The sequence below is a fragment of the Astatotilapia calliptera genome, chromosome 15 (assembly GCF_900246225.1).
Source record: "Astatotilapia calliptera chromosome 15, fAstCal1.2, whole genome shotgun sequence".
In the NCBI taxonomy this organism is placed as follows: domain Eukaryota; kingdom Metazoa; phylum Chordata; class Actinopteri; order Cichliformes; family Cichlidae; genus Astatotilapia; species Astatotilapia calliptera.
In genome coordinates this window covers 11,550,042-11,576,391 of record NC_039316.1, presented here as the reverse complement: position 1 = coordinate 11,576,391, position 26,350 = coordinate 11,550,042, and the positions used below count along the sequence as shown (strand labels likewise).

The 26,350-nt window shown below is 40.2% G+C and overlaps 1 protein-coding gene across 3 annotated transcripts in view; it reads right to left on the bottom strand.

The window, feature by feature from the left end:
* The window catches only part of eva1aa (eva-1 homolog A, regulator of programmed cell death a), a 72,137-nt gene that overhangs the window by 2,350 nt on the left and 43,437 nt on the right, over nucleotides 1-26,350 (bottom strand). For 2 of the 3 annotated variants that reach the window (XM_026194528.1, XM_026194529.1), the window contains exons 6-7: nucleotides 3,886-4,020; nucleotides 926-1,108 (exon numbers count right to left, since the gene is read on the bottom strand). In XM_026194528.1, coding sequence (XP_026050313.1) covers nucleotides 926-1,108; nucleotides 3,886-4,020 — 318 coding nt within the window. Of the gene's footprint in view, nucleotides 1-925; nucleotides 1,109-3,885; nucleotides 4,021-25,448; nucleotides 25,513-26,350 lie in introns of those variants that run through there. The other variant, XM_026194530.1, reaches the window with a different exon arrangement.

The window sequence follows — 26,350 nt, the reverse complement described above, 5'->3', positions numbered from 1 at the left end:
AATGAATGCCATTTTCAGCTTTGAATCCTTCGTGTCTTACTTGCATTTTGCATGCAGGTACTTTGCATTTGCACTTTGAATGCATCCAGCTCAACTGCAGACACTTCTGTTTATATTATTGTTCATTAATATAATCAATTTCATTTCTCTTTTACCATTAAGACGTTGAGAATTTTTCTTGAAATCCTAACATGCAACCTTTTTTGCATTCTGAGGAAACCTTTAGAGAAAGCTAAAAGCTAAGTGATCTAAGTAACCACCTGAGCTCATGTTCACTGCATGCCTTGTGTATTTATCTGACCTTCTGTGCTGCACATTTCACTATGTATAAACTGTTTATAGCAGGAAACAGGCAAACTATTTCAGTGACTGTTTTAGCAGCTGCTTAGAGCTGGTGACCCACACTGTGTAATGTATAGAGACATTATCGCTGCTTACATCCTCTGGCCCACATTTACCCACCTATTAGTGAGAAGAAATGGGAAACGGGGATTTTACACACATCAATCCATGCAGTGCAATCCCGTGGTCACTAATCTCATGGGCCAAGAAGCAACCAGGAGCTGATAATGCTCTTGAACACAGAGATCCAGCCTTATTGTTTGCTAACAGAGCAACAAGAATCCCTGCGGTGGAACTGTATCTCTTTCCCAAAGAGATCAAGTTTCTTTCGTCCGCCCCTTTATTTCCCGAGGGGCCGCCACAGCGGTTGGATCTGCATATTTCGATTCGGCACAGATTTTACGCCGGATACCCTTCCTGGTGCACCCCTCCCATTTATCCAGGCTGCAAGGTGAATGCATTAACCTTTACACTGTGTGGCTACTCCCTAAGCAGATGCAGTTAAGATCTCTAAAAGTCTAACTGCCAGAGATTACGCTACACATGTGATGTTACAGTAGATTTCAGAACAATGTTACCCGACCTGATATGTAAGTGTAGGCTGCCAATGCGTTACTAATGAGGGCCATGTTGCCACTCGATGTTGAGTTGATGATGGGATTCATGTCCGGGGGACGCAATGGACTTTCTTCTCTTTCTTCTCCTCCTTTTCCGTTTTCAAAAGACTTTTCCTCGTCGGCGTTGGTCTCCCTGGGTTTCTTCCTTTCTGGAAAAAAATGTAAATTAACAGGACATGAGTACACAATGAGTAGTTTACAGCAGCTACATGTACAGTTACATTATGATGGTGATGCTTTTACAGTAAATCCAGAATCTGCTGTTGCTGATTCATTGTAATGACATCAGTCTCAGTCGCCTACAGTCTCACAGTGGTTTGGGGGAGATTTTATCGCATAAATTTTCTAAAAAGATGCGTCACGCATAAGACACACATACATGCACACACGTACACATTCACAGGGAGCTTTGTGATTCAGAAGATAACACGACATCCTTTTCTGTAATTCATTCTGACTCAGGTCATTAAGAAACAGAGAACCACATGGAAAAGTTTGTACTCTGGAGACATTTCAAAAGCTTCCCAAAATCTTAGAAAAAATGTTTCTATTTATAGATGGGAACGACTACTTCCTGCTCTAGATTTTTCTTTTTTTTTTTTACTTCTTTCAGTGTTTACCAGCTGGGTTTTGTTGTGCACTCACTGCAAAGAGAGTGTGTGAAAGAGAGAGAAAACAGGAGCACCATGAATTAATTATGGGGATTCATACTCATGTTACAGCTGCCTTTAGTTTACCTGACGTAGTTGTTTATGGGGTAGCGTGGAACTACTGCAAGTTTAGCTCCACTGAAAAAAAGCAACCAAACCTCAGACAGTCAAAATAAACAGAAGCATTTAGTTTAGTGACCTGAGCTCTCTCTCTCTCTGTGTGTGGTTGCATAGTCATTTTTACATGCTTTATTTCTTTTGTCAATGAAGGTAAGCATACTCTGGTGATTTGTCACACGCAGGAATGACCTCTAATTGTAGAGTCTCTAAGGTGTGTCGGGCTCTCTTTATCTGATAAATGCAGTTTATACTGGAAGTGCTCGCTGATGAGGTAAATGCTTCCACCTGGACCTACGGCTATGTTGCACACATGAGCTAACGTTCAACCGCAATCTGTCTCAACTCACAGAAAACAGACAACTTTTGTCACATTATCAATGAAAATATAAAATACGTTGTTGTTATACTGTTGTCTCTACGAAACAATACATTTGTGTTCAGAGGACTAGCATTCCTGTGGGAAACTAAAGACACCCTTCTTACTTCCTTAGGCAATAAGAGCATACATACCAGCCAGATATTGCTAATCAAATGCACTTCATTAACTGACAGTCAGCAAGTGTTAGCACCTCTATAAAAACAAAAGTGTTGTCAGTTCATTGGTCCAGTGTGTTCAGGTGTGTGTTAACACGACATCCCAGTGAATTCAACCTAAGATCATGTCGTGCAATGCACAAAGAAAGAGCTTGACTTCAATGAAATAAATGGAAAAAGAAAAGTCAAGTAATCTGTGTGAACTGCACAGCAGCAATGCCACATCAAGAAGCAGCTGGAACCAAAGATGGAGACAATAAAAAGTTCAGTGTTTGTGTTTGTGCCATATGATGTTTACAAAGCTGTATTTTAACTTGTACACATAAAACCAATTTTGCAAGGATAGGAAATAAACCAGATTGCATTCGAAATCCATGTTTATATATATAATGGTATTCCTCTAAAAGCTATGATATCATGGTCTTAAGCATCACATAGTTTTGCTGAATTATAGTAACAAGCACATAAGTGTACAGAGTGAGGAATATGTGATAACAGCGATAGAAAAGGCATAATTTATCAAGGCAGTAGTACAACACACAAAGCTTTTAAAATCTGAGAAATCAAAATTGAATGAGAAAATTAATATTTATATTAATCCATGTATGATTAATATAAATATCCTTATTAGCTTATGATGGGAAGCAAATGGATACAAGTAGTTTATTAGTGGTGCATTAGTCTAAAAGTTCAAATCTGCCTCTTCAATTATGCATGTACTCACTTGTGTTATATAGTAAATACAGTAAGTAGTGTTTTTATGGTATGCCACTTCCTGGACTATTTTTTGGCAGAGGGCAGTGACTTCCTGGAGCCTTTGCTGTCTGCATGGCTACCTTTGGTGATCAAGCAAAAAGATTCAATCTATGTCAACATACCCATCATTTTGTGCAGTCTAACATTAACTAAAGAGAAATGCTAAAGTAAGAAGAACAAGGCACCTGAATTTACAGTGAATCACATCTTTATTTGGTTGAATATTTCTTTTGAAAACCTCGTCTTCGCCCTGTTTTATCTGCTATCACACAATCTCACAAAAAAGGTTATTCCAGAGTTAGTTTTTGAGCAGTGCGTACATTCGTGGCAATAAGGAGGAGAAATTCATGCATCAGGAACCGTCAGCGCTACAGCACACGTCTTCTGTCCTCTACCTCTCTTAACTGCTCATTCATTCTTCTATCCTCCTAATCAGCACAGTGCCAGTAGCCTAGCAGAGTAATTAGTGTGCTGGATGCAGGCCACCATTGCTCATGAATAAAGCTTTGTTTAAGTTTCTTTCTTGCTGGCGTCTATTCTTTTTCATTCTCTCATTCCGTTGTTCTTGGTCATTCATTCTCTGGGAATTTGAAAGCCTGACTTAGGTTGTTGTACATGCAGTGCAATCATTGGTTGTTGGGAAGGAGTATATTGTGAGTACCATCAATCAGAAAGGATCCATATGGAAACAGTTGAACTTGTGTTACTTTGAAAACGCACACAACCACGCTCTGACTTAAGACCTGAATTAGATCAAGGTCTGATGCTCAAGAGGCCTCAAACCTGTTTAGCGTTAACTACATTTCATGGGGGGGGGGGGGGTGAGAGTGTATGAGCTTATACACTATAGTTGTCATTTGTCTCACCTGGAACAGTGTCAGGGCTTTTGACTGAGCTCCCCTCAGGAGGGCTGTCTCCCACTATGTTAGGGTCATGGGCGCTGGGTGCTGGGTGGTAGGCTGGTGGTCTGGGGCCCTGCTCGTGGAGCAACTTCTTTGGGACTACAAAGAGAAGGAAGTAAAGCAAGGAAGGGGTGTTTAGGGAAAAGAAAGACAGAACAGAGCATAATTAGACAATGCAGTATTGGAGTATTTGTAGGTAAAGGAGGTAAAGGGCAATGCAGTATTTGTAAAGCAATATACTGGATTATATTTTCAAAGCAACCAGTTTTTGATCAGAACTATCTTCTTCTCTACCCTCTAGTGCACACAGCTGTGCAGTCTGTCGTATTTGTTGCTGTTGTTGATAAGGATTAAGACTCACATCAACTGCTGATTCATTTCATTAGGAGTCAAACAAAGGTAAACATACTCAAGAGTATGCTGTCACCGACGGTGTCAGACAGCGTTGTGGCCATGATTCACACACTCTTCCGGACCATGCATGCAAGTTCCCAAAAGTTACGCTGCCCCCGCCATCACAACCCCCCAACCTAACAGTGTCCTGTTAGTCAAGGAAGTTTCACCCAGACACAAACCTACTGGGCTATACATTCCTGCCGGCTCACATGTGGTTTCGGAGGCCGAGCCGTGCTCCGGTCACCGTGTTTGTCCGCTCTGTCAGACTGGCTGACCATTCACAGCTGAACAGATGACTGTCTGTCCAGCTGTTGGTCATTCTTGCATTTTCACTGCTGTTTGCGAACAACGGCCACAAAGACAAATCTGCTGCTTTTTCCCCCGGGAGATCATCAGTACTAATAGTAAAATTATGACATGAAAATTGGGGTAAAAATTCAGCATTTGTTTAAAGGACGACGATAAACACGCTGATCAAATTACCAGAGACGTATTTTGGCAGTGATCCAAGAGCCAATCAAAGCACAGGAAGGAGCAGAGCAGGCCACACTCCCCCGTTGCACTGGATGCTGCTTTCGGCTTGTGCACATTTTTCCAGTTGTAGGCAATGATGAAAAGATTGCATGATACAATTTGTGTAATTATACTGTGACATTTTGCCTTTATCGGATATTGGACAGTACTGTCTGATAAGAAATGCTGGTGGCCACAGTTACATGATCTTCGTACTAAACCTGTTCTTCCACAACAGGACAATTAAGCAGACAAAGAGCTCTCTTTGAAGAAGCAATAAATAAAGATGGAGGATATGGCTGCTTAAGTAAACCAGTATGTTGCCTCTACTTTGCAGGATGCATTTATGGTGTTTAAGACCAAATTAATATGCAAACCATTTTCTTAAGGTTGACTTGGTAGATTTTTGTGCCGTGCATCAAAGAAGAATGAGACAACACGGAAAAAATGTGAGTCTTAACACGGAAATGTGGTCAGAAACTTGTAAATAACTCATGAAAGAATAAAGTTACATTGAATCCAAGCACTCCATTGTTTTTCTTGTGACATTACCAATAAGTTTGATGTGTCACATGGCCCTCTTCCTATTTAAAAAACAAATGTATCCAAGATGGCCGACTTCTAAATGGCCACCATGGTCACCACCCATCTTGCCCCCTCACATATACTAATGTGCCACAAACAGGACTTTAATATCACCAGCCATTCCCATGTTATTACGGTGTATCCATATAAATGGCCCACCCTGTACAATCAATACCATTTTAACTTCTGACAATTAAACAGAGAGAGCAATAGACATGAAAAAGACGTTTTTCTTACAGCAGTTTAAAGACTGCACTTAAAGTAGTTTCAACAGCTCTTGTTCCTGGAGGACTTGGATCTAACAGGTCTGACTTTAACCTCCTCAACATCAAGTAACAACCAGTATATGATTTCTGATCTTTGTTTCAGTTTAAAGAAGACCATTAGCAATGTAGTTTCTCACCAGTTGTATAAACATACATGTATATTTGTATTTTTACATATTCTTGGGCAAAATACTGAAATCAGTGCTGCTCCTGATGTGTGAATGTTAGATAGAAAGCACTTGTATAAATTTGTGTGTGAATGATGAATGAAAAATGTTATTTAAAGCACTTTGAATGCTTGAGTAGAAAAGTGAAAATAAGATTTTCATATCTGTAAAAAACTTTATATAATTGTGTTATCTCGTGTGTGATCTGTCAACAGAAAAGATTTTTAAAAATCAGACTTAGAAGCCCAAACTAACCTGGTTTGGTTGGGTCAAACTGAGAGGATATAAAAAAAAAAAAGCAAAATTAAGAAGTGAGATTTGGCCTGGCAGGTTCCCTTGTTCCTTCTCATCAGTCTGACACACTAATCACAGGGCTTTACAACTCCCCCACTGCCATGTTGCCGTGGTGCCATGCCACGCCCTTATTATAGGCTTCTGATTGGTCCTAATTGGCTGCACATGTGGACCAGAGTCATAGCTGAAGAGGGGACAATGTGGCTTATACACACTGTGAAACATGCATTTTCCTCACTAACAAAAGACTATGTAATCGGATGCATTACCTGGCCAATGCACATGCACACACAGTCCATCAATCATCCAAAACAATAGTCTGCCAAGTTTTTCTGTACACTTTATTTGCTAACAAAAAACGGTACAGTATAGTATAGTATATTGACTGCTGCCTTTCTAAAAATAAGTGTCAAAAAGCTAAAACCCCTCAAAATAAGCGACCGCAAACCACGCTTAAGGAGCCAAGCATTTAAACTAAATCAGTAAAAGAGAGACAGAGGAGTGCAAGGGAGCGAAACCCAGCACATAAATCACACTCTCCAGCCTTCGTTATAATGACATGGTCACATAAATGTGGAGCAAATGAGTCCTCGAACTTCTTAATATAACTCTGTTACATGGGATCTGTCCCAGAACTGTACCTCTCAGAGCCCTGGATCGCCACAGGGAGCGAAGATACGAGGCGGGAAAGAGTGCCCTTAACAATGGGCTGTGTTTACACTGGCAGAGCCCAGCTTTGTTTTCACTGGGCTCTGCAGGCCAGAGAGTGTGTGCATGTCTGTATGTGTCTGTGTTTGTGAGCCATATGCTGACCATTGCAGAACACAGTTGGGACAAAGCCCTATAAGCCAGAAGGGATATAATGAAATATTAAACCATAGTAAATCTCAAAGACCTCGGCCAATAATTTGCACATACTTTTGCCTTTATGGGTTTAGACGGGAGACTGCTGAAGACTAGATGTTTGAGGTATTGTTTAAGGGCATCCTTGATGGTTGGTCAGCTTCAGCCGCCTAAAATTTGACCCCAAAAATGAGCGCAAGAAACTGTAAAATAGACATGGAGACACTGCATAGAGATGGGAGTCGTTTCCCGTGTCAGAAACTTCCAGAGTTTGTTTCAAATGAGATATTTATCATTTCAAAAATAGCTTGACTCTTTAATCTGTTGTATAATGGATAATAAACACGGTTAGATGGCAAAACACATAACAGATTGGGTAATACATTTTTCTTAAATGGACTCTTCAAAAGAACCAGTCGACTGACACAATGTGCACGCACACGTGTGCATGTGTGTAGGAAGTCTGAGCAAAAACGTCTGGTTTTCATCAGCACACAGCCAGTGCCAACTTAATCTACGACATTAAAGTGCTGGTTAAGGCTCCACTTTCACTTGATACACAAATAAAGGCAGTGCCTCAAAAAACTCAATGTTTATGGACACTCAGATTCACAAAATGCTTTTAATGTTCTATTATGTCCTTTCAAGTCTCTGCTTCCCACACAGGCAGGCATGTAGACAGACATCTGCATGCACATACTCATGAAGCCATCCACCAACCCGTACACATACACACACACAGTCATTTTTCACTTAGCTAATGGCATTCCTGCAAAATAACATGCAAGGTGAATAGGGCAGAAGCTGAAGGTGTTGAGATTGCATTCCACCTCTCCCTCCCTTTGCTCTTTCTCTCCAACCCACAGCGTAACACTCTAACACCATCCAGCTGACAGCAGCTTATTGAGCTTGGGTATCACTGTGTGTGTGTGTGTGTGTGTGTGTGTGTGTGTGTGTGTGTGTGTGTGTGTGTGTGTGTGTGTGTGTGTGTGTGTGTGTGAATGAGAGAGAGAGAGAGAGCACATTTAATAGCAGTGTGGGAGGCTGCCAGTATTCAATAAGCAGCATGATTTTGCATTTTCCAGATAAGAATGGTATAAAACAACATAAGTGCATAAGTGTAATACAAAGCTGGGGTCTTACAGCCATGTTTGTACTACTTCGACCTCACACTATGAAAATTTATGTTTTTTTTTCTAAATATCCCCGTGCTTGCATGATTGAGAGCGCGTGTGTCGGTGAGCATGATTAACACACTCACTCTCGTCTTATTTATACAAAGTAGACCAGCTTTTGGACCAGTAATGTGAACTCTACCAAGGGACTGGTGGTCTACACCGAAGACCTTTCCTGGTTCTGCTTCCATTTTTATGTGAGTTTGAGGAATCCAAATTTCTTATATTACTCCATTAGGTTCAGTAGCAGTGTACATGCATGTGTGTACAAAAATACTGCACAATGAGACTGTGGTATCCATAAAGGAGAATGCCAGTGGTTTTAGTTCATTAAATATAAATGGTATCAAATTTACACAACTTGACTGTTTTATGATGCATGCTGTAAGTCTTACATTTACTTTCTAGATCAGGATAGCTGTAAATTTACATTTTATGCTACATTAGCTCAAAGACATGCTAAAAGGTCCGTTTTCACAAAACTACCACTTTTTGCCTCCCACACCTGTAAAATACAGAACCTAAAGATGTTAAACTTTACTTTGTGCTCAAAATAATTCTTGAGTCTTTCTAAATGTCTTTCAAAGTTTTTCTTTGGACATTGGCTGCTTTTTCACTCATTTTCAATCTAGTCCTTCTATGTGACTTGGGTATTTTATTTGTTTGTAAGGCCACCTAACATGACCTATGAATCATTCAAGCATAAAAGGCACCTAACTCAAGAGATACACACTGGAGGCTCTGTCATGGTTTGGGGCTGAATTTCAGCCAATGCTTTTGGGGATCTTGCCAAAACTCATTGAAAAGTGCTGTCAGATTTCGATCCAACATGCGGCATCATTTGGAAAGCATCTAAATGGCAATGACTCAATTTCTGAGCATGACAAACATCCTCAAACATATTGCTGTAAAAGCATACGTGCATAGGAAAACACACAGTCGAACACTATCAATCATGGATTACCCTCCTGAGTTCCCAGACCCTGACATTGAGTAAGCAGTATGGGATCATCTTTATAGGGAATGCGACAAAGGGCAGGCGACATCCAGAGAAGAGCTTTTATTGTCCCTCGGGAAGCTTGTTAGAATTTTGCCTCATGTACTTTATTTCCATGTATGCTTTCAGATGTTTCAATAAATTACTGCATGTATTTCCCCTTCTCCTAGAAAAACATAAAAAAAAAACCAGATTAAGAATTTGAAAAAACTTTGAGAAAATTTGAGAATCAAACCTCACATCTTGGAGGGGCGGAGAAACCTTTTCTGCTTTATGTTTTGGCTCAGATGCTTAAAAGAATAATGCAAAAAGTTGCGTCAAGTTATCTTGTCAGTGTGGATTGTTAAAGCTCGAAATAAAAGAAGGCCATGTCCTGATGAAGCTTTTCTAATATGCAATAATGCAGGTATGCAGTCTGTGTAAGATCCATTATGAAGGTGATACAGTCTAAAAGCATCCAGAGTCAGGATACTGTGGGTTGGGAATGCATTCCAGAATGGAGAGAGTGGAACAGCTCAAAACCCCAAACCCTGCGTAGAATTTTTCCCCACTTACTCTAATGGATAACACACAACCCTCTGCTGTGAGATACCCACAAATGCTAATGTATGCAAACACACATACACACAGACGCCCCGGCATGGGACCTCAACATGAACACTCTCACTTCACCACAACCATTGGTTAAACTTCCAAATCCCAGCCGTGTGGGATATTTAAACAGTCCACACACACAGTTGGCATCATCCACACAGATTCAGAGATAGAAATAGATGCTCTGTTGACAGCGCGGGGGTCATAACAATCAGTGAGAAAATCACTCAGCTGTGGAGCTATCCCCTCAGACCCCACACAGACACATGCTAGAGTTTATATCTTCACCCATGACCTCACTCCGAGTTTTAAGCATGCATTAAAAAAGTAGGCAGTGAACAGATCCACTCAGCCTGCATATGAACCAAAGACAGCCCAACTTGTGTCTCCTGCTATGTTAACATGACATATTTCTCCATTTATAACACCTATCCAGAACACACTTTTAATGCTGGAAGTGTACTTAAATGACCATCTCTTCCACCCACTTTCTTTACATACCTAACACACTGCTACTCCCAAATCTTTATTGGCTGGATGTGGGAGAGTCGGGCCACACTAGAGATCAGCAAAAGCTCAGCATTATCTGATGTTCCACTGGGCAAACAAGGATGAGACCAGCGCTGAATCATCAAATCAAGCCACCCGCCTAAACGCACTCCTTCATGTCAGTGTTGTGAGGTAATGGGATACTGAGTTTTTAGTGTGCAGAGGGCTGATGAGACCAGCAAATGACGTAGTCCTTTTGCATACAGGACAGAGGGCGTGAGTTACTGAAACAAAGCAGAGAGGGAAAAAATAGTTGTGAAATAGTCGTGCCGTCTAAAATCCACACGTGACAGAAATAAAGGCAACAGCTTTCAACAAGCATGTTCCAACATATGTCAAGGATGATCTAAACAATGGTGCTATCTTTAGCTGCAAGCAACAACTGGCTGTGCAAGGCAGTTAATAAAATCAACACTTGGCAACATGAAGTCTACTGGGGACCTGCTACTTCAATGAAAGATAAACTGTGATGCTACTCTGAAAAATTATGATCATTTTTTATCATTTTTTGTCATATACAAATGAATCAGTGTAAGTCTTTGTGTACTGTTTAGTCAACTTTATTAAAGGTTGGCAGTTACTAAGCATGTTGGCAGTCCACATTCTTTCATTCTCGCTCAGTCTCTTGCACGCCTGAACAAAAGAAATCGTTAAGCTTTAAATTAGCAGTGACAGACGAAGCTCTAAAGTGACAAAAAGACAAGTTAATGCCAATATCATTCATACTGACGTGAAATGCTCAATTAAATTACTTTAATTTTCCACTTCAGCTCCCTCCTTGCCATCTGTTCATGGAGGAATGATCTGTAAGCCTGCCTTAACAGAATATATGCCATCAGTACTAAGCCAACGTTTTTGTCAGTGATATAATAGGATCAACAACAAATGAGTGGATAATGATGATGAGCTCCTCTCTATTTAAGGGTACCCTCCATATAAGTCAGCTTTCTTCTGATTGGCTCCCCTTTGCAAACAAAAGGACCGGCGAGCAGGTGTGTGGAGCTGTCTGAAACAGAGCATTTAGAGCAACCTTAAGCCTGAGCTTTTGGATGACCTAATATAATAAAAATGTAACACTATAACTGATACAAGCCACTTTATTAGGTACACCTGCGCCTCAAAACAAATAGGCAATCAGTGAATTTTGGCATGTAGACAAGGTCAAGGCAACCTGCTGAAGTTCTAGCTGAGCATTAGAGTGTTGTAGCAACATGTTTTATGAGACTTTGAATGTGCCATTGTTGTTGGTGCCAGATGGGCTCATCTGATATACTAGGATTTTCTCATACAGCCATCTCTAGGGTTTAAAGGGAATGGTCCAAAAAAGAGAAAATATCCAGTGAGCAGGTTTCCTCTGTGCAAAAATGCTTTGTTGACGCCCCAGGTCAGAGGAAAATGGCCAAACTGCTTCTATCTGATAGGAAAGCAACAGTAACTCAAACCACTCATCACAGCATTGCTGAGCTACAGCAGCAGAAGACTATACCATGGGCCACTCTTGTCAGCTAAGACCAGGAAACTAAAGCTACAATTCATTTTTCCAGTCCAAAATTGGACCAAGAGTGGTAAAACTTTGCTTGAAGAGATGAGTCTGATTTCTGCACTGACATTTGGATGGTAGGGTCACGTAGTTGGTGTAAATGAATCAGTCCTGCGCTCTATCAACAGATTCAGCCAGTTTTGGTGGTTCAGTGATGTGGATGATATTTTCTTGGCACGCCCCTTAATAACAGTTGAGCATTGTTTGAATACTAGAGTGTACCCATCTTCTGTTGGATGCTTCCATAAAAAACATAATGCACCATATCACAAAGCTCAAATCAACAGACTTGTTTCCTGCACATGACAATGACTTCACTGTACTCAAACGGCTTCCAGAGTCACCAGATTTCAGTCCAAATCTGCAACAACTCTGTGATTCTATCAAATATCGATGAGCAATGCTTCTATCATCTTGTTGAATCTATGCCATGAAGTATGAAGTCAGTTTTGAAGGCAAAAGGTGTTCAAACCTGGTTCTAGCAAGATGTACCTAGTGAAGTGTCTGGTCAGTGTATATATGACACAATGCATAAGAGGTTAATTTTAAATTAAGGAATTTAAAAATCAGGAATAATAAAAGTGGATGAGATGCAAGTGTCGTATAGTAAAAGTTAGAAAGACACTGCTTCACACCAAAGATGAATTCTCAAAGATTGACTGAAGTCGGCACTGAATGAGTCTCATTGAACTCCATTAAACTAAGGAGCAAACAGAGAGCAGTGAGTACAAAGATAGTATGGTTCTGTCATTAATGCTTTAAAGGTATGATCCAATTGTGTGCTGCTGTTAATCCAAACTGTGGTCACACTTTTTCTCAACAGAGTAATAGATTAATGCTTTTCTTGAGTATAAAATCAGTGCAAAGCCTCAGCTTCAGAGTAGAAGAACTATACAATTTAGCAAGTTAACGTAGCAATTGTGAGAAAAGACCATTAGGACCCTGTGACAGTATAACCTCACAGTCCAATGCAGTGTTTAAGACCTTTGTATAACACACAGTCTTTTCAGTAAACACTAGAATGGACTAAATTACATTACAGCCCGTTGTTCTAAACAATAGAATACACACTCATAACAGCATAACACAAACGTTTCAGCATCTGCGTTTCATTACATGCTCTGTGATTTGATTCTTCCCTCTTTATCATTCTGGTTAAACACTACCACCTGCCTCATATAGCACTTGTCTATCATATGTGCTCCTGTGCCCTGTCATTGTCAGGTAATTACACAAACCCAAAGTGAGAGTGAATCATAACTGACAGCTTTCAGACTAAGTAATAGCCTTCTGTATTCCAGAGACAAAAACCTAATGATAACTTAAGCACCATCGTGCTTAAATTGAAGTGTGGGAGTTGACTTGCTCTTGTGTATTTAAATACGTATTTTTTTCTCCATGTGCTGACAGAGCGCTGGGCTATATTAGTGGTCAGGCCTGCACAGTGATAATAACAGTGAGGTCTGGGTCAGCCGTCATCGGTCTTATCATGACAAATACACACTGCACACACAAATGGATGAGACTACACACGGTTCGTTTAGTCTACTACCAAAACGCAGGGTGTGAGCTGGGTATTGTTTGAAATTTTTTTGAAAGCAGTTCTCAAACATTACACAGAAGCCAATTAGAAATGTTGCTATCATAAAATACTGTCTAGAACTGGCTACGGACACCTTTTTAAATAGGTACATGGGCGAATTTTGGTTAATACCAAAAAGTAGAGGCTCTATACCCCACCCATACACTTGCCAAATGTCTCCCACCTAAGGGGAGTTTTGACACTATTTTAATATGGACTATTATTAGAATCAGTTCCAAAAATAGATTTTAGGAGGCAACTTCTATCGCAGACTGCCCTCAACAGTTGCTTGTGATCAAGAGGAGGGAGGACAGACGAGATAGGAAAAGATGAGCAGAACTGCTAAAAACATTTCATTTATCTGCTTGTTTTTAGTTTTCTTGGCATTTTCACAGGGGAGCACATGCATTACTCCAATTGGAGTATTCAATCTCAAATTCAGTTGATGCAAACGTGTCCTATGAGGCCTCAAAGCTTTGGCATTCCATCCCCATTGCAGATGCTTTTTGAGTACAGTTGGTTATCTATTTGTGTTGCTGCCTGCATTTGTGTGTGTGTCTCCTGACTCGTTTTGCCTGTGTCAACCTAGATCACGGTCTTTAAAAGCAGATGCATATACATGGCCTCAGGGGTAAGAGAGAGCAGACAGACAGAGAACAAGAGGCCATCAGAGAGAGAGGAGTGACAGACACAGAGGCAGCCAGAGACACTTACAACAGTCTTTAAAATAAACACCTGCTGCCGTGGTTGAAGTGCCTGGTGGATGTTAGAGATCCAGCATGTAGCCAGCATGTGCTTAGATGATGAAAGGGAGCTGAATCCTTGTCTCTCTCTCTCTCTCTTAGACATACTCTTTATAAAGACAAACGCACACACAATTCAAATGTACATTCAGGCCTGTGGAGGAGGGTAAATGCACATAAAACTCTGTTGAGACACCAATCAAATTCTACAGCACAAATATGGATCTGAATAGTTTACACAGAGTAACAGAGGAAGGAGTTCCTGAAGGTTCTATCTGCCCTAGGAGGCAATGTACACTGACCTTTGTAGTTGGCAAATTACTGAGTACATTCAAGCAAAGTACCCCTCTGTACTGTAGTGTACAGTCAAGCTAGCAAGCATCATTTATTTATATAGCATTTCACACAGGAGTCACAAAGTGCTTTACAGAAAAGCATTTACGAAAATACCAAAATGACAGAGAGAATTGAAGAGGACAGAAGATAAAAGACTACAAATGTAAAACAACACAGAAAAACTCTACAGGGCAAAAACTGCACAAGAAATGAAACAGAGTTCAGAGTAGTACAAGAATTAAAGCACAGAATCTCCATTGATTAGAACTCGTACATTTAAAGACACTGCCAGAGTATACGCATACGTCTTATGGAAGGCTTTTGACAGTGAGTTGTGGAAGTCAATACAAGATGAAATAAATGCATAAACGAATCTCCAGCTCCACTATAGAGAATATGGATCTGAATTCACTAATATTTCTAAGACGTAATAAAATTAGGTTAAAAGAGCTGTTTTTACATGGGCGCTGAAGGGCAGGAACTGATTGAAAATACCCTTTAGATTAAGGTTATTTAATCTAACAGTTAGTAGATTAAATACTGACCAAATTAAATAAAGGAATAGTACAGAGGGTGTCTTTACTATTCCTGATTAAGAGAGGTACATTGTCTGGGCCAGCGTCAAGAAACTCTATTGCACTGAGCTGTATTTTTATTTCACTGATAGCCTACAGGCAGCTCATTAGTCATATAAATAATTAACTTATTAACCACATATGGTCTGAAGGACAAATAAAGCTGGACATCATGGTGAATAAGTGATATCTAATGTTAAAACTGTCTTCAATGTATCTGTCTTAAACGTAACAGATATAAAATGAACTACAGGGGTCCCAGAACCACACCCTGTGGGGCACCACAGATCACAAATTTGACATTAGAGTCCAATACAGGCAGAAATCCATGTGGCCTCTTAATTAGTGCTTGATGTTTAATAATAAAACAGAGAAATCACCTGCACCCAAGGGCACTGCAGGTCATTTAACACTCTCAGAAGTAGTTTAACTGCTCTGACTGAGAGCAGTGGTAGAAACTGTGTCTCTATAGTAAACAGTATATCCTTAACAGAACTTAGATTAAAAAGGGATTTAAAATATAGATATTACAGACAGTAGGATCTAGGTTTGGTTTCTTTAAAATGGGGTACATTGTAAGTCATCCAAAAGACAAATTAGTATTTTTAATAGCTACAGTAGAGCCAATAGTTGGCAAGACTCCTAACACACTGGGGGCTGGAGGATATCTTTATATTTTAAATCACAAACATCAGTTCTTGTAAGCTAATGTAGAAAGTCCAGAACAGTAAGCACAGGAGGTGAGCTAAGTTTCAATAAATTCTGGCACTGATGTTCACTGCTTTAATAAAAAAGAGAAGAAAGGGAAGTTATTACAATTATTATTTTATCAGTCATCTCCCCAATAGGGTCTGAGGTTTTTACTAAAAAAAGTTGTGTCAGTATTTGGGTGGAAATATATTAGTTATGAAACATCAATTTTCTCTTTATTTCAAAACGAGCTTTGTTATGAGTTTAAAGTTACTAGCAAAAAGCAGTTGACCTAACTTACAGTACGAAATACTAGGACTGAAAACAATATTTCAGCTCCTTGTCAGAGATGAGAAGATCTGTGCATTTTAATTCACACTGTGTTATGAATCTTTCCTGTAACAAAAGGTTGTAGAACCGCTAAAAAGAAGCTGTGGCTTATAGAGTTAGAAAATGCACTGTGACCAGTAAGATGTGTATCAACAAAACAGGGATTCTGCAGGGGGTGTGATGCTAACACAAGGGAGACACAAACATATCCTGACACATGGGTCAAAACCTAACACTAACTCATACACACACAATGAAGAACATCCTTTGAGCACACTGAGCTGTTGACCTTTAAGAACAGCAGAGACAGAAAAGCAAGAAGAGAAAAGAAACTGATCATTTCTCATACATTATGCTAATGAGTTAGCTTTGTAGGTAGGTGAGTCAAAAGAGTTATTTTGACTGGTTTCCTGTCTTTATACCACACTAGCATTCTCACCGCTCTGTAAGCATATTTAAAGAGCAGATGTGAGAAGGATTTCAACTATTGCTTAAATGTAAGTAAGCATATGCTAATGAGTTTATCTGAATTCATTTAAAGTGAGTAATAATGTTTTTTTTCTTATTCTTAATTTTACAGCCTTGACAAATTTTAAGTAACATTTTATGATTTAGACATTTTAATGTAGACGTTTGTTAAATGTTCTTGTAGCGTTAGCTACCAGCAGTATGAGAAGCCAAAGTTTAGATTTAAAAGGATTCTTAGGCAGTAGAAGACCACCCACGAGCTCACCAGCCCTGACCTTTATAGGGCAACTGTCATATTAACAGTGCCAGAGCAGAAATCTTGTGATCAAAACACAGAACGTGGCTGTCTATAAGAATTTTAAAGAGGCTCTGTCATTTTTTAATGCATTTTTATGTTTCTCTCAATGTATTTTTTTACTGTTGTATCTACATAATAGAACATTATTTCATTCATTTATCAACACATCCTGGTGCTTTTCTGTCTCCACCGCTTTACCAAATTGATCACCGGCTTCTTTACAGTCAATCAACTTCTTGACACTTCTGAATTGGTACTTCACTCTATTTTAACCCTCTCAGGCTCAAATTAAACTTTTTGTTGCTAATGCACAACCAAGTCCTGCAGTGGTACTTCTGAGTAAAAAAACTCATAAAATATGTATGTGGGGTAATCAGGTTGTTAGTTTTTAACTGTTGCAAATCGGCAACGCCTGCCTTGAGAGGGTTAATATGTCAAGGACTATGACAACAGAGACCTGATGAGTGTTTCCCTCTATTAGCCCAGCTACGAAAATCTTGGATTATATAAAGGAGCATCCCACAGTCTGTCTGGTTTGGGGAAGGCTATAACTAGACCTACGGAGCCCTGAATCCAGTGCATCCACTGTGGCCTTGCCAAACACAACTTGGAGGTATGACTTGGCCTTAGCTGACGGACGTCTTTATGTGCGTCAATTAAAAACAAACACAGTAGGAGAGCGGAGCATCCAGCTTTTCAGTGCGGGCCTAAGGGTGGAAAATCCCCATCAGACAGGGTTAGACAGAGAAAAACCAGTGAAAAAGGGAAAGACATGCAACAAAAAGGGAAGGGTACTTTGAGCTGATGTACAAGATGTCCATTTGATACATTTTCACTTTCCCAGTTTTGCTGCCATAGAGGGTGAAGAAGAACAGAGTGGGGATTATCTCGGCTAATCCACACAGCTCTGTTACTGTTATAAGAGCCAAGATCCAAACACTGGCCAGATTAAGAAAACAGCCATTTTAGCCACAGCATATACCTGAATGACAGCTCAAAATGTGCATTTCTTTTCTGCACAGAGTGCTCAGTGTACTGATATTTTTATCTGAAGAACATTCTCACTTTTTAATGAAAACAAGCATGAAAAGAGTAGAATAATGCATTACCACAATATATCAGCCACTGAGCATGCTCAATACGATTCAGTGACAGAAGTCAGAGGTTCCCACACATTTTTAGCGATGCTATTATATCACACTTGGATCACATGCAACCACATGGGCCAGTTTGTACCAACATAAATGACTAGGTGTATGGCAGCCAATCATAATCCCTCCAATAGCACACGCGCGCACACACACACACACACACCTCAAGAGTAGCAGAACCTAATCGGGCACTGGTGTCATGTTGCAGACAGGAAACAGATGGGCTGCTGGGAAAAGAGGAGAAAAAAAGCATGCCAAAGAAGGCCAGAAAGAGAATGCCTCCCTCCCTCTTTTTCTCTCACCATCCCTCCTTCCATCATCCCTTCATCCTCAGCTGGAAGGGAAAGGAAGAGTGAGGCCATGGTGGTGTTTGGAGCGTAGATCAGCGGGTTCTGGCTCAAGATCAGAGTGCTGGAGTTCTGTGGCAGATTTTTAAATAACAGCGCAGCATGGTTCTACTGTACTGGGCTAGGCTGAGCCTCAGAGCCTGTAGGCTATTTAAGAAAGACTTTGGGATATGTCCCAAATAGTGAAAATATATTTTAAGCCTACAAGCAATAATATTGCTGTCAAGTGTTGCATCTAAAATCAACCCCATTATCCTTTATTTATTCATATGAAAGTATGATTGAGATTAAAATCTATTCTTGAAGAGGCACCAGAAGTTAAATAAATGGTAAAGAAAATGAATTTGAAATGGCAATCAAAGGTGTAAGTTAATACTACATCTCACAGAGCACTGGATGAAGGTATCAACACCACTCTCACCTTTAGATGGTCATCACTTACCTGAAACAAGGAACCCTAGGTTAGGCGAAAGACTGGATTTCACCAGTCTGGCTTATTTGGTACAGTCAAAAACACCACTGAGGCTCAGTAATTAACTTTAATTTCTTTTTCTTTTCTTTTTACAAACAACAGAAATGCACCTTTTTCTTCCCAAGGACGAACCAACTGTAACCAGTATTGTAGCTCCATGTTTTTAAATTGCTGGTGTAATTATGCCTATTTTAGGAGTGGGCAGGAGAGGCTGTAAAAACTATACTTTCTTTTCTTGAAATAATACTGAAAGCTAGTGCAACAGAAATGCTGCCACAGATCTGGACACAAGCAACAATGGCTACCATGTGGATTTATTAACACTATACTCAGCCCAGCTTTGTGTTGCTGATGCATTCATTCTGATTAAAGTTATCAGTATTATGTTAATAGACAAAAATGATGACGACACAAACTACAAAAATAAAAAGCAAAAACCTGAACTACCCTGTGATTCAGACGTATTTATTATACTGCTCTGTAAACAGTAGACAGAAAAGAAGTTGGACGTCTGGAGAATAACGACACCTGAATTCCTTGAGACGTATTCTGTTAAGATTATTTCCTTCAGCATATCCTTATACTGTGTGTGACAGCAGCTGATAAGAGATAACCTTTGACCCTGAAAACAACAATTAAAGGTCAATATTGTTTACAGCAGAGCCACCCTCCACACAGGACAAGTGATAAGTGGACTGACCCCGGCTGTTTGAGGCATCGCATTTCTACTTGAGCTCTGTGTCCTGCAGATTGTTTCAGATAATTATCACAGCAATTCTCTCATGCCAGAACTAGGACAGCTCATATGATGTCCGTGCTATTTGAAAAGATTTTTCAATGCAATCTCTGAGCAGATTTGTGGCATAAATAGTGTCCTGATGTCAGGTTGAGAACATCATGCTAAACTCAAAGGTTATAGACTTCAATGCAAGGCCAGAAAAAATGTTTGCTTTTTAATACGTACTAATGCAATATGATTGTATAAACAGTCCTCACACGGGATGACCGAATTTAAAAAAAATTATAAAATGCACTATAACTCCAACATTATTATATTTTTTGTTACTTGTTAAATATTTCCAACAAATCTTACAGTTCATCCAGAAATACCATAAAAAAATTAGCCCCAAAGTTCAGGCGTTATCTTAAATTACAAGCACACATTTATGTAGCAGCAGATGTTCTCCAGTCTAAGAAAACCTAAAACACATCTGTAGATAGTCATTCAATGCTTCATTTGAAAACCCTGGGCTGTAAAATCTCAAGGCATCATTAAGCATGTCTGCTAATTTCTAAAACCTGAACTACAACAGCGATAAAACTACCAAGGCAACACAATCCACAACACATGTTTACTGTATATTGAAACCTATCACATGTGTCCTGAGTTAAAACACATGTTTAGATAAAACAAACTTCATCTTAAATTCTCTTCACTGAGATGCTGGGTCTTCATTAAATCTGTTCCCTGTAATCCTGCTGCATATTTTAACCTTGATTGGAGGTCTCAGTAGATTTCTGAGGAGCGTTTGGGCTTTTTGAAAGTCTGCTGACATCTAATAAGGACTTAACCAGGCACAAAACATAAAAGAACATATAAGAAAACAAAATAAAAGTTAAAACATATAAGAGTTAGATCATAAGAAGTACTGTAACTTTGCAAAACCTTACAGAGCACACACCACACGCTCAAACTACATTTTTGATTAACTGTTTAAAAAGCATTTGTGATAGTGCCTTTTATTTGGCCCATCTTCAAGCAGTTATTTTTTTCTTTTCTTTTTACTTCTCTTCTTCTTCTTCTTCTTTTTTTTTTTTTACAGTGTTACCACTAAACTTTCTAAAATACATTTCCCTGCATCGCTTTGCTCATGCAGCACATGCTTCTGGGCTCAAAGTGATCCTCAAGTCTCAGAACAAATTGAGTTTAATGGGGATGAGGCGGGGTGAGGTGGGGTGAGGCAGGGTGAGCTGGGGATGGGGGGGGTAGACGAAGAAAGAGCTATCATTGGCAGATATTGGCTGACCCACGTCTTGTATACACGTAAAACACTGACATGAGTAGACAAAGCTAACAGTACAATGCTCTTCATTTCTCCAGTCTACTATGAACGTGGCCAACATATTTAGGGACACATTCTCGCTGTGAAGTGCAGTGTCCTTGATCTTTACCAGATTCCCCTCTAGAGTATATTAATTTGGGTAAGCGTGACCTGCTAAAGGTCAACTAAAAGGCAAAAAGCTCTGCTGAATTAATTCTTTCAAGAGGTTCTCTGCCATGACATTGTTAAGAGTTACTTTAGTTAGATCAGCAAGTGTGACACTTTCTACACCAATTAGTATGAACGGGTAAACTTAAATATCTAAATGAACTAACAAAAGAGTGTTTAAACAATATAAAAGTGAATGGGAATAGAATAAATGCTCATCTTACTTTGTTTCTCTTGCACCGTGACCAGTGCATCACTCTCATTGCTGCATGTTCACACGGCAATAGACTACAAGTGCATGTGTCTTGGTGTGTTTCAGATCTTCAAGTGTTAACTTCTGTGCGCCCAAGTGCACCGGGCTAGGGCGCTTTTTTTCCTTTTCTCACCTTGTTGACCTTTTAATTCTGCCACGATCCCGAGGACTTACCCTCACAATCTCAGTGGGAAATAAATTACTCTCAAAAGCTATGAGCTCCTCAAATCCCTTTATCCTGGACCAGTCCAGGCAATAACCTGGACATCAGAGGAGTGATAAAACACTATTCCCCCAGGAGAAGACTAAAGAAGTCTGCTACAACTGCCACTGATTTCATAGTACAAAGAACTGGCCCGAGACAAAAGAAAAGATTCTTGTACCTTTTGGAAGCAGAACTATCAAACCTTTAACATGATTATTAGTTTGTAAAGTCAGCTTGTTATCAGTGAAACTGTAGTATATAAAATTTGAGAGTGGGGGTCCCCGGTATTTAGATTTGAAGTATGGGTTAAGTCATGGCAGATGCTCTGGACTCTGGAGATAATAAAAAATAGAAAATAAAAGTGAGAAGCAGCTTGAGCTAAGGCTACACAGTTAACGTGATGATGATATATAGACCAAGATGCTGGTGGGGAAGTATTGGGTGGGATGTGGGGGGCAGAAGAACCCCAGCCTGGCCTGCAAGCAGCTGCACGTTGGTGCTGAAGAATGTCAGGAACTTTTTTTGTTTTGGGGTTGAGTGGGGCATCTGCTTTGGCAATCAGAGGACCTCCTCACCCCCCTTCAAATGTCTTTCACTTTTTTTTCAAGCCTCATCCTGGAAGGAAAGAGGGAAGGAAGGAAGGTCAGTAGGAAGGAAGGGGGGGAAAAAATGAAAACATCTCTCTAGGAGAGCTGAAGCCATTAGGAATGCATGCTGAGTTTCAAAAACAGAGAACAGGGAGAAAGGGATAAAAATCAAATCAAGTGTAAAAAAAAGAAGATGAGGTTGGAAAGGGCTTTGCTATTTTGTGAAAAGAAGGACCAGGCCAAAGCATAATACTGTGCCAGGTTCCATTCAGACTAGACAAAGTAAATATAACCACTTGATGAAAAAGAGACAAGGGGGGTGAACGGATGGTGGAAAGAGTGCTCCAGGCAGCTCAGTATGAAGCTGTATATATGAAACTATGAAGATGAAGAGAAGGCTTTATGTATGCACTGTTTTTACAACTGAGCCGCCAGCCTTATCTGATGGCTGGACACAGATTTAAAAAGATTATCACGGCATTGTCAAACGTGAAGTCACATCTGTGGGCGCAAAAGACACACAAAGAAAAGCAGAGGGAAAGAGACAGAGAAGCCCATTCATTTTCTTCTCCATTAATCATGTCTACTGTCATCTTGAGCTTTCCTTCTTTCTATGCAGGACTTCCAAAGTAATAATTTGGAATAATAAACAAAATCGGGTTAGCATTGAGCTAATCAAGTAGACCTGCTGCCGTTCCTGTGCCTTAGCCTCTGGCCTGCCCTCTCTTCTCGTAACCCAAACCACACACTAATTCATAAATTACAAACAAAGAGTCCCTTGTGGTTTGGGAGGGACCAGGACGGCACTGCAAACTGGCGCTACGGGGGAACAGCAACGCGTCAATTAGAGGGAAACTTGACTGGCAGGGAGAGGTGTGGACACAGCACACACTCACAGGCTAACACATTTAAAGTAGCTCAAACATGGAGGAATGAGCGCAAATTGCTGCATACACGTGGTCACAACAGACAGTAAAACACACACAAACACATATACACAAACACACAGAGACACACACACCGACAATTTGGAAGCCAGCTAAACAGTCTGGTCATTTTGGCATCCAGGAACTGACTGCACCATTGTGTGCTCTTAGCAGCTCGCTGGTTTTCTCAGGCCTGTTTCCGAAGGGTGACGTGTGCGTTCGGGTGTTGTGCACGCACTGCTGGGAGTTAAACCCACATTTGTGTTGAAAGCAGGCTTCTGTAAAAACACACGGGTTGAAGTGCAGGAAGACTTGCTTAAATTGTACCAGTGGTTTAAACATTAAACATGTTTTCTAGTTTATCATTAAAGAAATGTAAGAAAAATGTGACAAGACTGAAAATTCTGGTCCAGCTTTGCTTTCAGGTTCCTATTGTCACACGGTGTGTCTTTATTTTCCATGCTAAGGAAACTAATGAGAAGTTTGCCATCTGCTGTTTTGCCTTTTAGCCCCCTTTTTAAAAGTTTTGTTGGTTAATGTTCTTCAAGATGATTGAAAATGAAGGTAAAGGAGTATCTTTTGTGGCTAGCTCTTTCCGGCCATGCGGTAAACTATGATGTGAAATGGTTGCTGACTAAGTGTCATTAGATGACATAGGAGTGAGTGTTGGATTACAGTAGTTGGAGTCTTTATAATAGTGCTGGAGACTGCTGAGTCATTATCATACTTATCAAACCATTCAGTGACCCTGGTTCCCTATAGAGAAATTATTAGCAATTTCCATCAGGTTGGAAATATTTTATCACTGGATAAAATAGATCACTTAAAAAATCTTTTGCAGTGACCATAAGAGAGCCAACCAGCCCTCTCACTATACTGGTTCATGTTTTTCTATTAGTTAAACCGACTTACGGGAGAAATACACAAAAGATTACTGATAAAATGACTTATTTTCTACACGATCAGCAGAAAATTATGCTGTTAATAGGTTTACAAATGTTAAAGCTTGGTCCCTTTATCTTAATTTGATCTGAACACATCATCTAGTCATAACCTCAAGGCAAGCCCTGTTTGCTAGGCATTCCCCATTAGTCGATGAGCAATTGCTGGAGATCACTTTGCTTGCTAGTACATTAAGATGGCATAGTTTGTATGAAAGAAGCTGACTTGCCAGCAAACACTCACCAGCTACTTGCAACTGCTGGTGAAACTCTAAAATGTGAGACGCAACAGAAACAGAAATAGAACAGAAACGCAGAGGGTTTATTTTTAAAGTAAATGTTGTGTGAACACTTATTGGCTTCAGCTTTAAAGCTTGTGAGTAGATGGCAAGAGTTTACATACAAATTAGTGACTTCAGTGCAAACTATGTGTGACTGTGGCAATCTGCCACAGCAAAAGGAAGCTTTTGATGCAACATACTTTTCTTGACTGGTTTCACCCAACAATAGACCAAAATCTGCAGCAGCCACCCGGCAACCATTTGGGGATACATCATTTTCCTAGCAACCTGAGTTTGCCTGGTTGTTGCCAACCAGTCTCTAACCAAACTTATCAATTAATACATAAAAATGATCTTTCAAATGGAAAATAACTGTTAGCTACATGCATGAGAAAGAAAGTGATCTTATAGAGTTTTGGAGTTAAGGTGGCCTATGTTTGGGGAGTTCATGCCACTACCCACTCTGAGTCAGCAGTAACCTTTTGGCATGTGTAACAACAAGTCAGTACTTTCTTTACAGTATTATGCATCCTGTGCTTAATTACAGTGGAGTCTAACTGCTAACAGATCCTGTTCATTGACGAAAACACTGACCGTCCATAGAAACCCACACACAAAAGGAAAACCTGAATACAGAGTTTCAGTCCCTCTATTAAAGGTACCAGTACAGACTGAGACACACGTATTTTATAACTAAGTGATCTTATGATGTTTATCTAAGCTTATGTCTACAAATCTAATCTAGCTAACTTGTTTCTTCACATTTCACAGCCATCTTAAGACAGACTGCTGTCTTAAGTTCCAAATGCTTGGCACTCAGTCTCACACTATTGTATCCCTTCATACATTCTCAAATCCTTAACTGCAAGAGCTAAAACAGCAATAACATTCCTCTGCAAAAGGCAAAAGCAAAATAAGCAGACACAAAAGGACATAAAACATTTGAAGTTCAGAATGTAAAACTTTAACACAGATGAGGATTTGGAAGCCACAGGGAGTCCAAGGGATATGTAACACATGATATGCTGTGGATGTGAAACATAACCACTATTTACTTTGGTTTAGAGTTCAGTACAGTACACTTTAAAACTCTTTAACTATTACAAATTGCATCTCAGATCACATGCTTGTTTCCAAGTCTGAGGCAAAAGTGACCAGAGTACAGCGAAGAGATTTAAAAGCGTGTTCAGACAGGAGACCAGGTGACACTTACACACACATCGCTGAACGGAAAATCCTTTGCGGGTCCAAGCGGCAGCTTTCTCTTTGAGCGTATGTCTCTGTCAAACACTCCCCCCCCCTAATCCGCCTCCTCTCTGTCCCGGCAAAAGAACTAGAACTGGCTTTGCCGTAAAAACAAGCGCTCACGTGAATAGTCCGCTGTGGGTCTAAACAGAATGAGAGAGCATGGCCCAAAAAAGGCAAAGAAAGGAAGGAGGGAGGAAAAAAAATAGCCCCTTTAAGAAGGTATGCTTCTTTTGGGTGACTCCCCCTTTTTAAGCCAAATGGAGTATGAAGAGAGTTTCCTCGTCTTTTCTTCTTCTCATCCGGAAAGACTAAGGCTCTGCTAATGCCTGGGTTCTTTTTGGTTTAGCCTTCCTTCCTACACTCAGTGAGAAAGAAAGTTAAACCTGGCTTTAGACAACTGGAATGTGACAGCAGGAGAGAGCAAGAGAGAGAATGAGGTGGTGAGGGAGGGAGAGAGAGAGTGTGTGCCTCAGAGAGGGAAGGAGAGAAAGACAAGGGACATGTGTAGTGTCCACCTACACAGCCCACTGCTGTGTGAGCGAGCAGTCAGAGAAGAGGTACAAAGGGGAGGGAAGGAGCAGGCAGGAGAGGAGGAGGGCTGTCTGAGAACGAGAGAAAGTAAGAGAAGCAATGAAAAGTTCGAGTGAGGCTCCGGGGAATGAGCTGAAAATTTCATTCAACTTAGGCTGGAAAACTGGGAATGCGGTGTGCCAGAGATGGAACATGCGGCTCCAGGCTGCATGTAAACAGACATGCACGGCTGCAGGGCTGGGCAGTAAGATCATACGTTCCATTAGACAAGATAGATTTGTCAGCGGTTTGTCCATACTGATCATTTGTGTAACATGAAAGCATTTTTTCCCATTA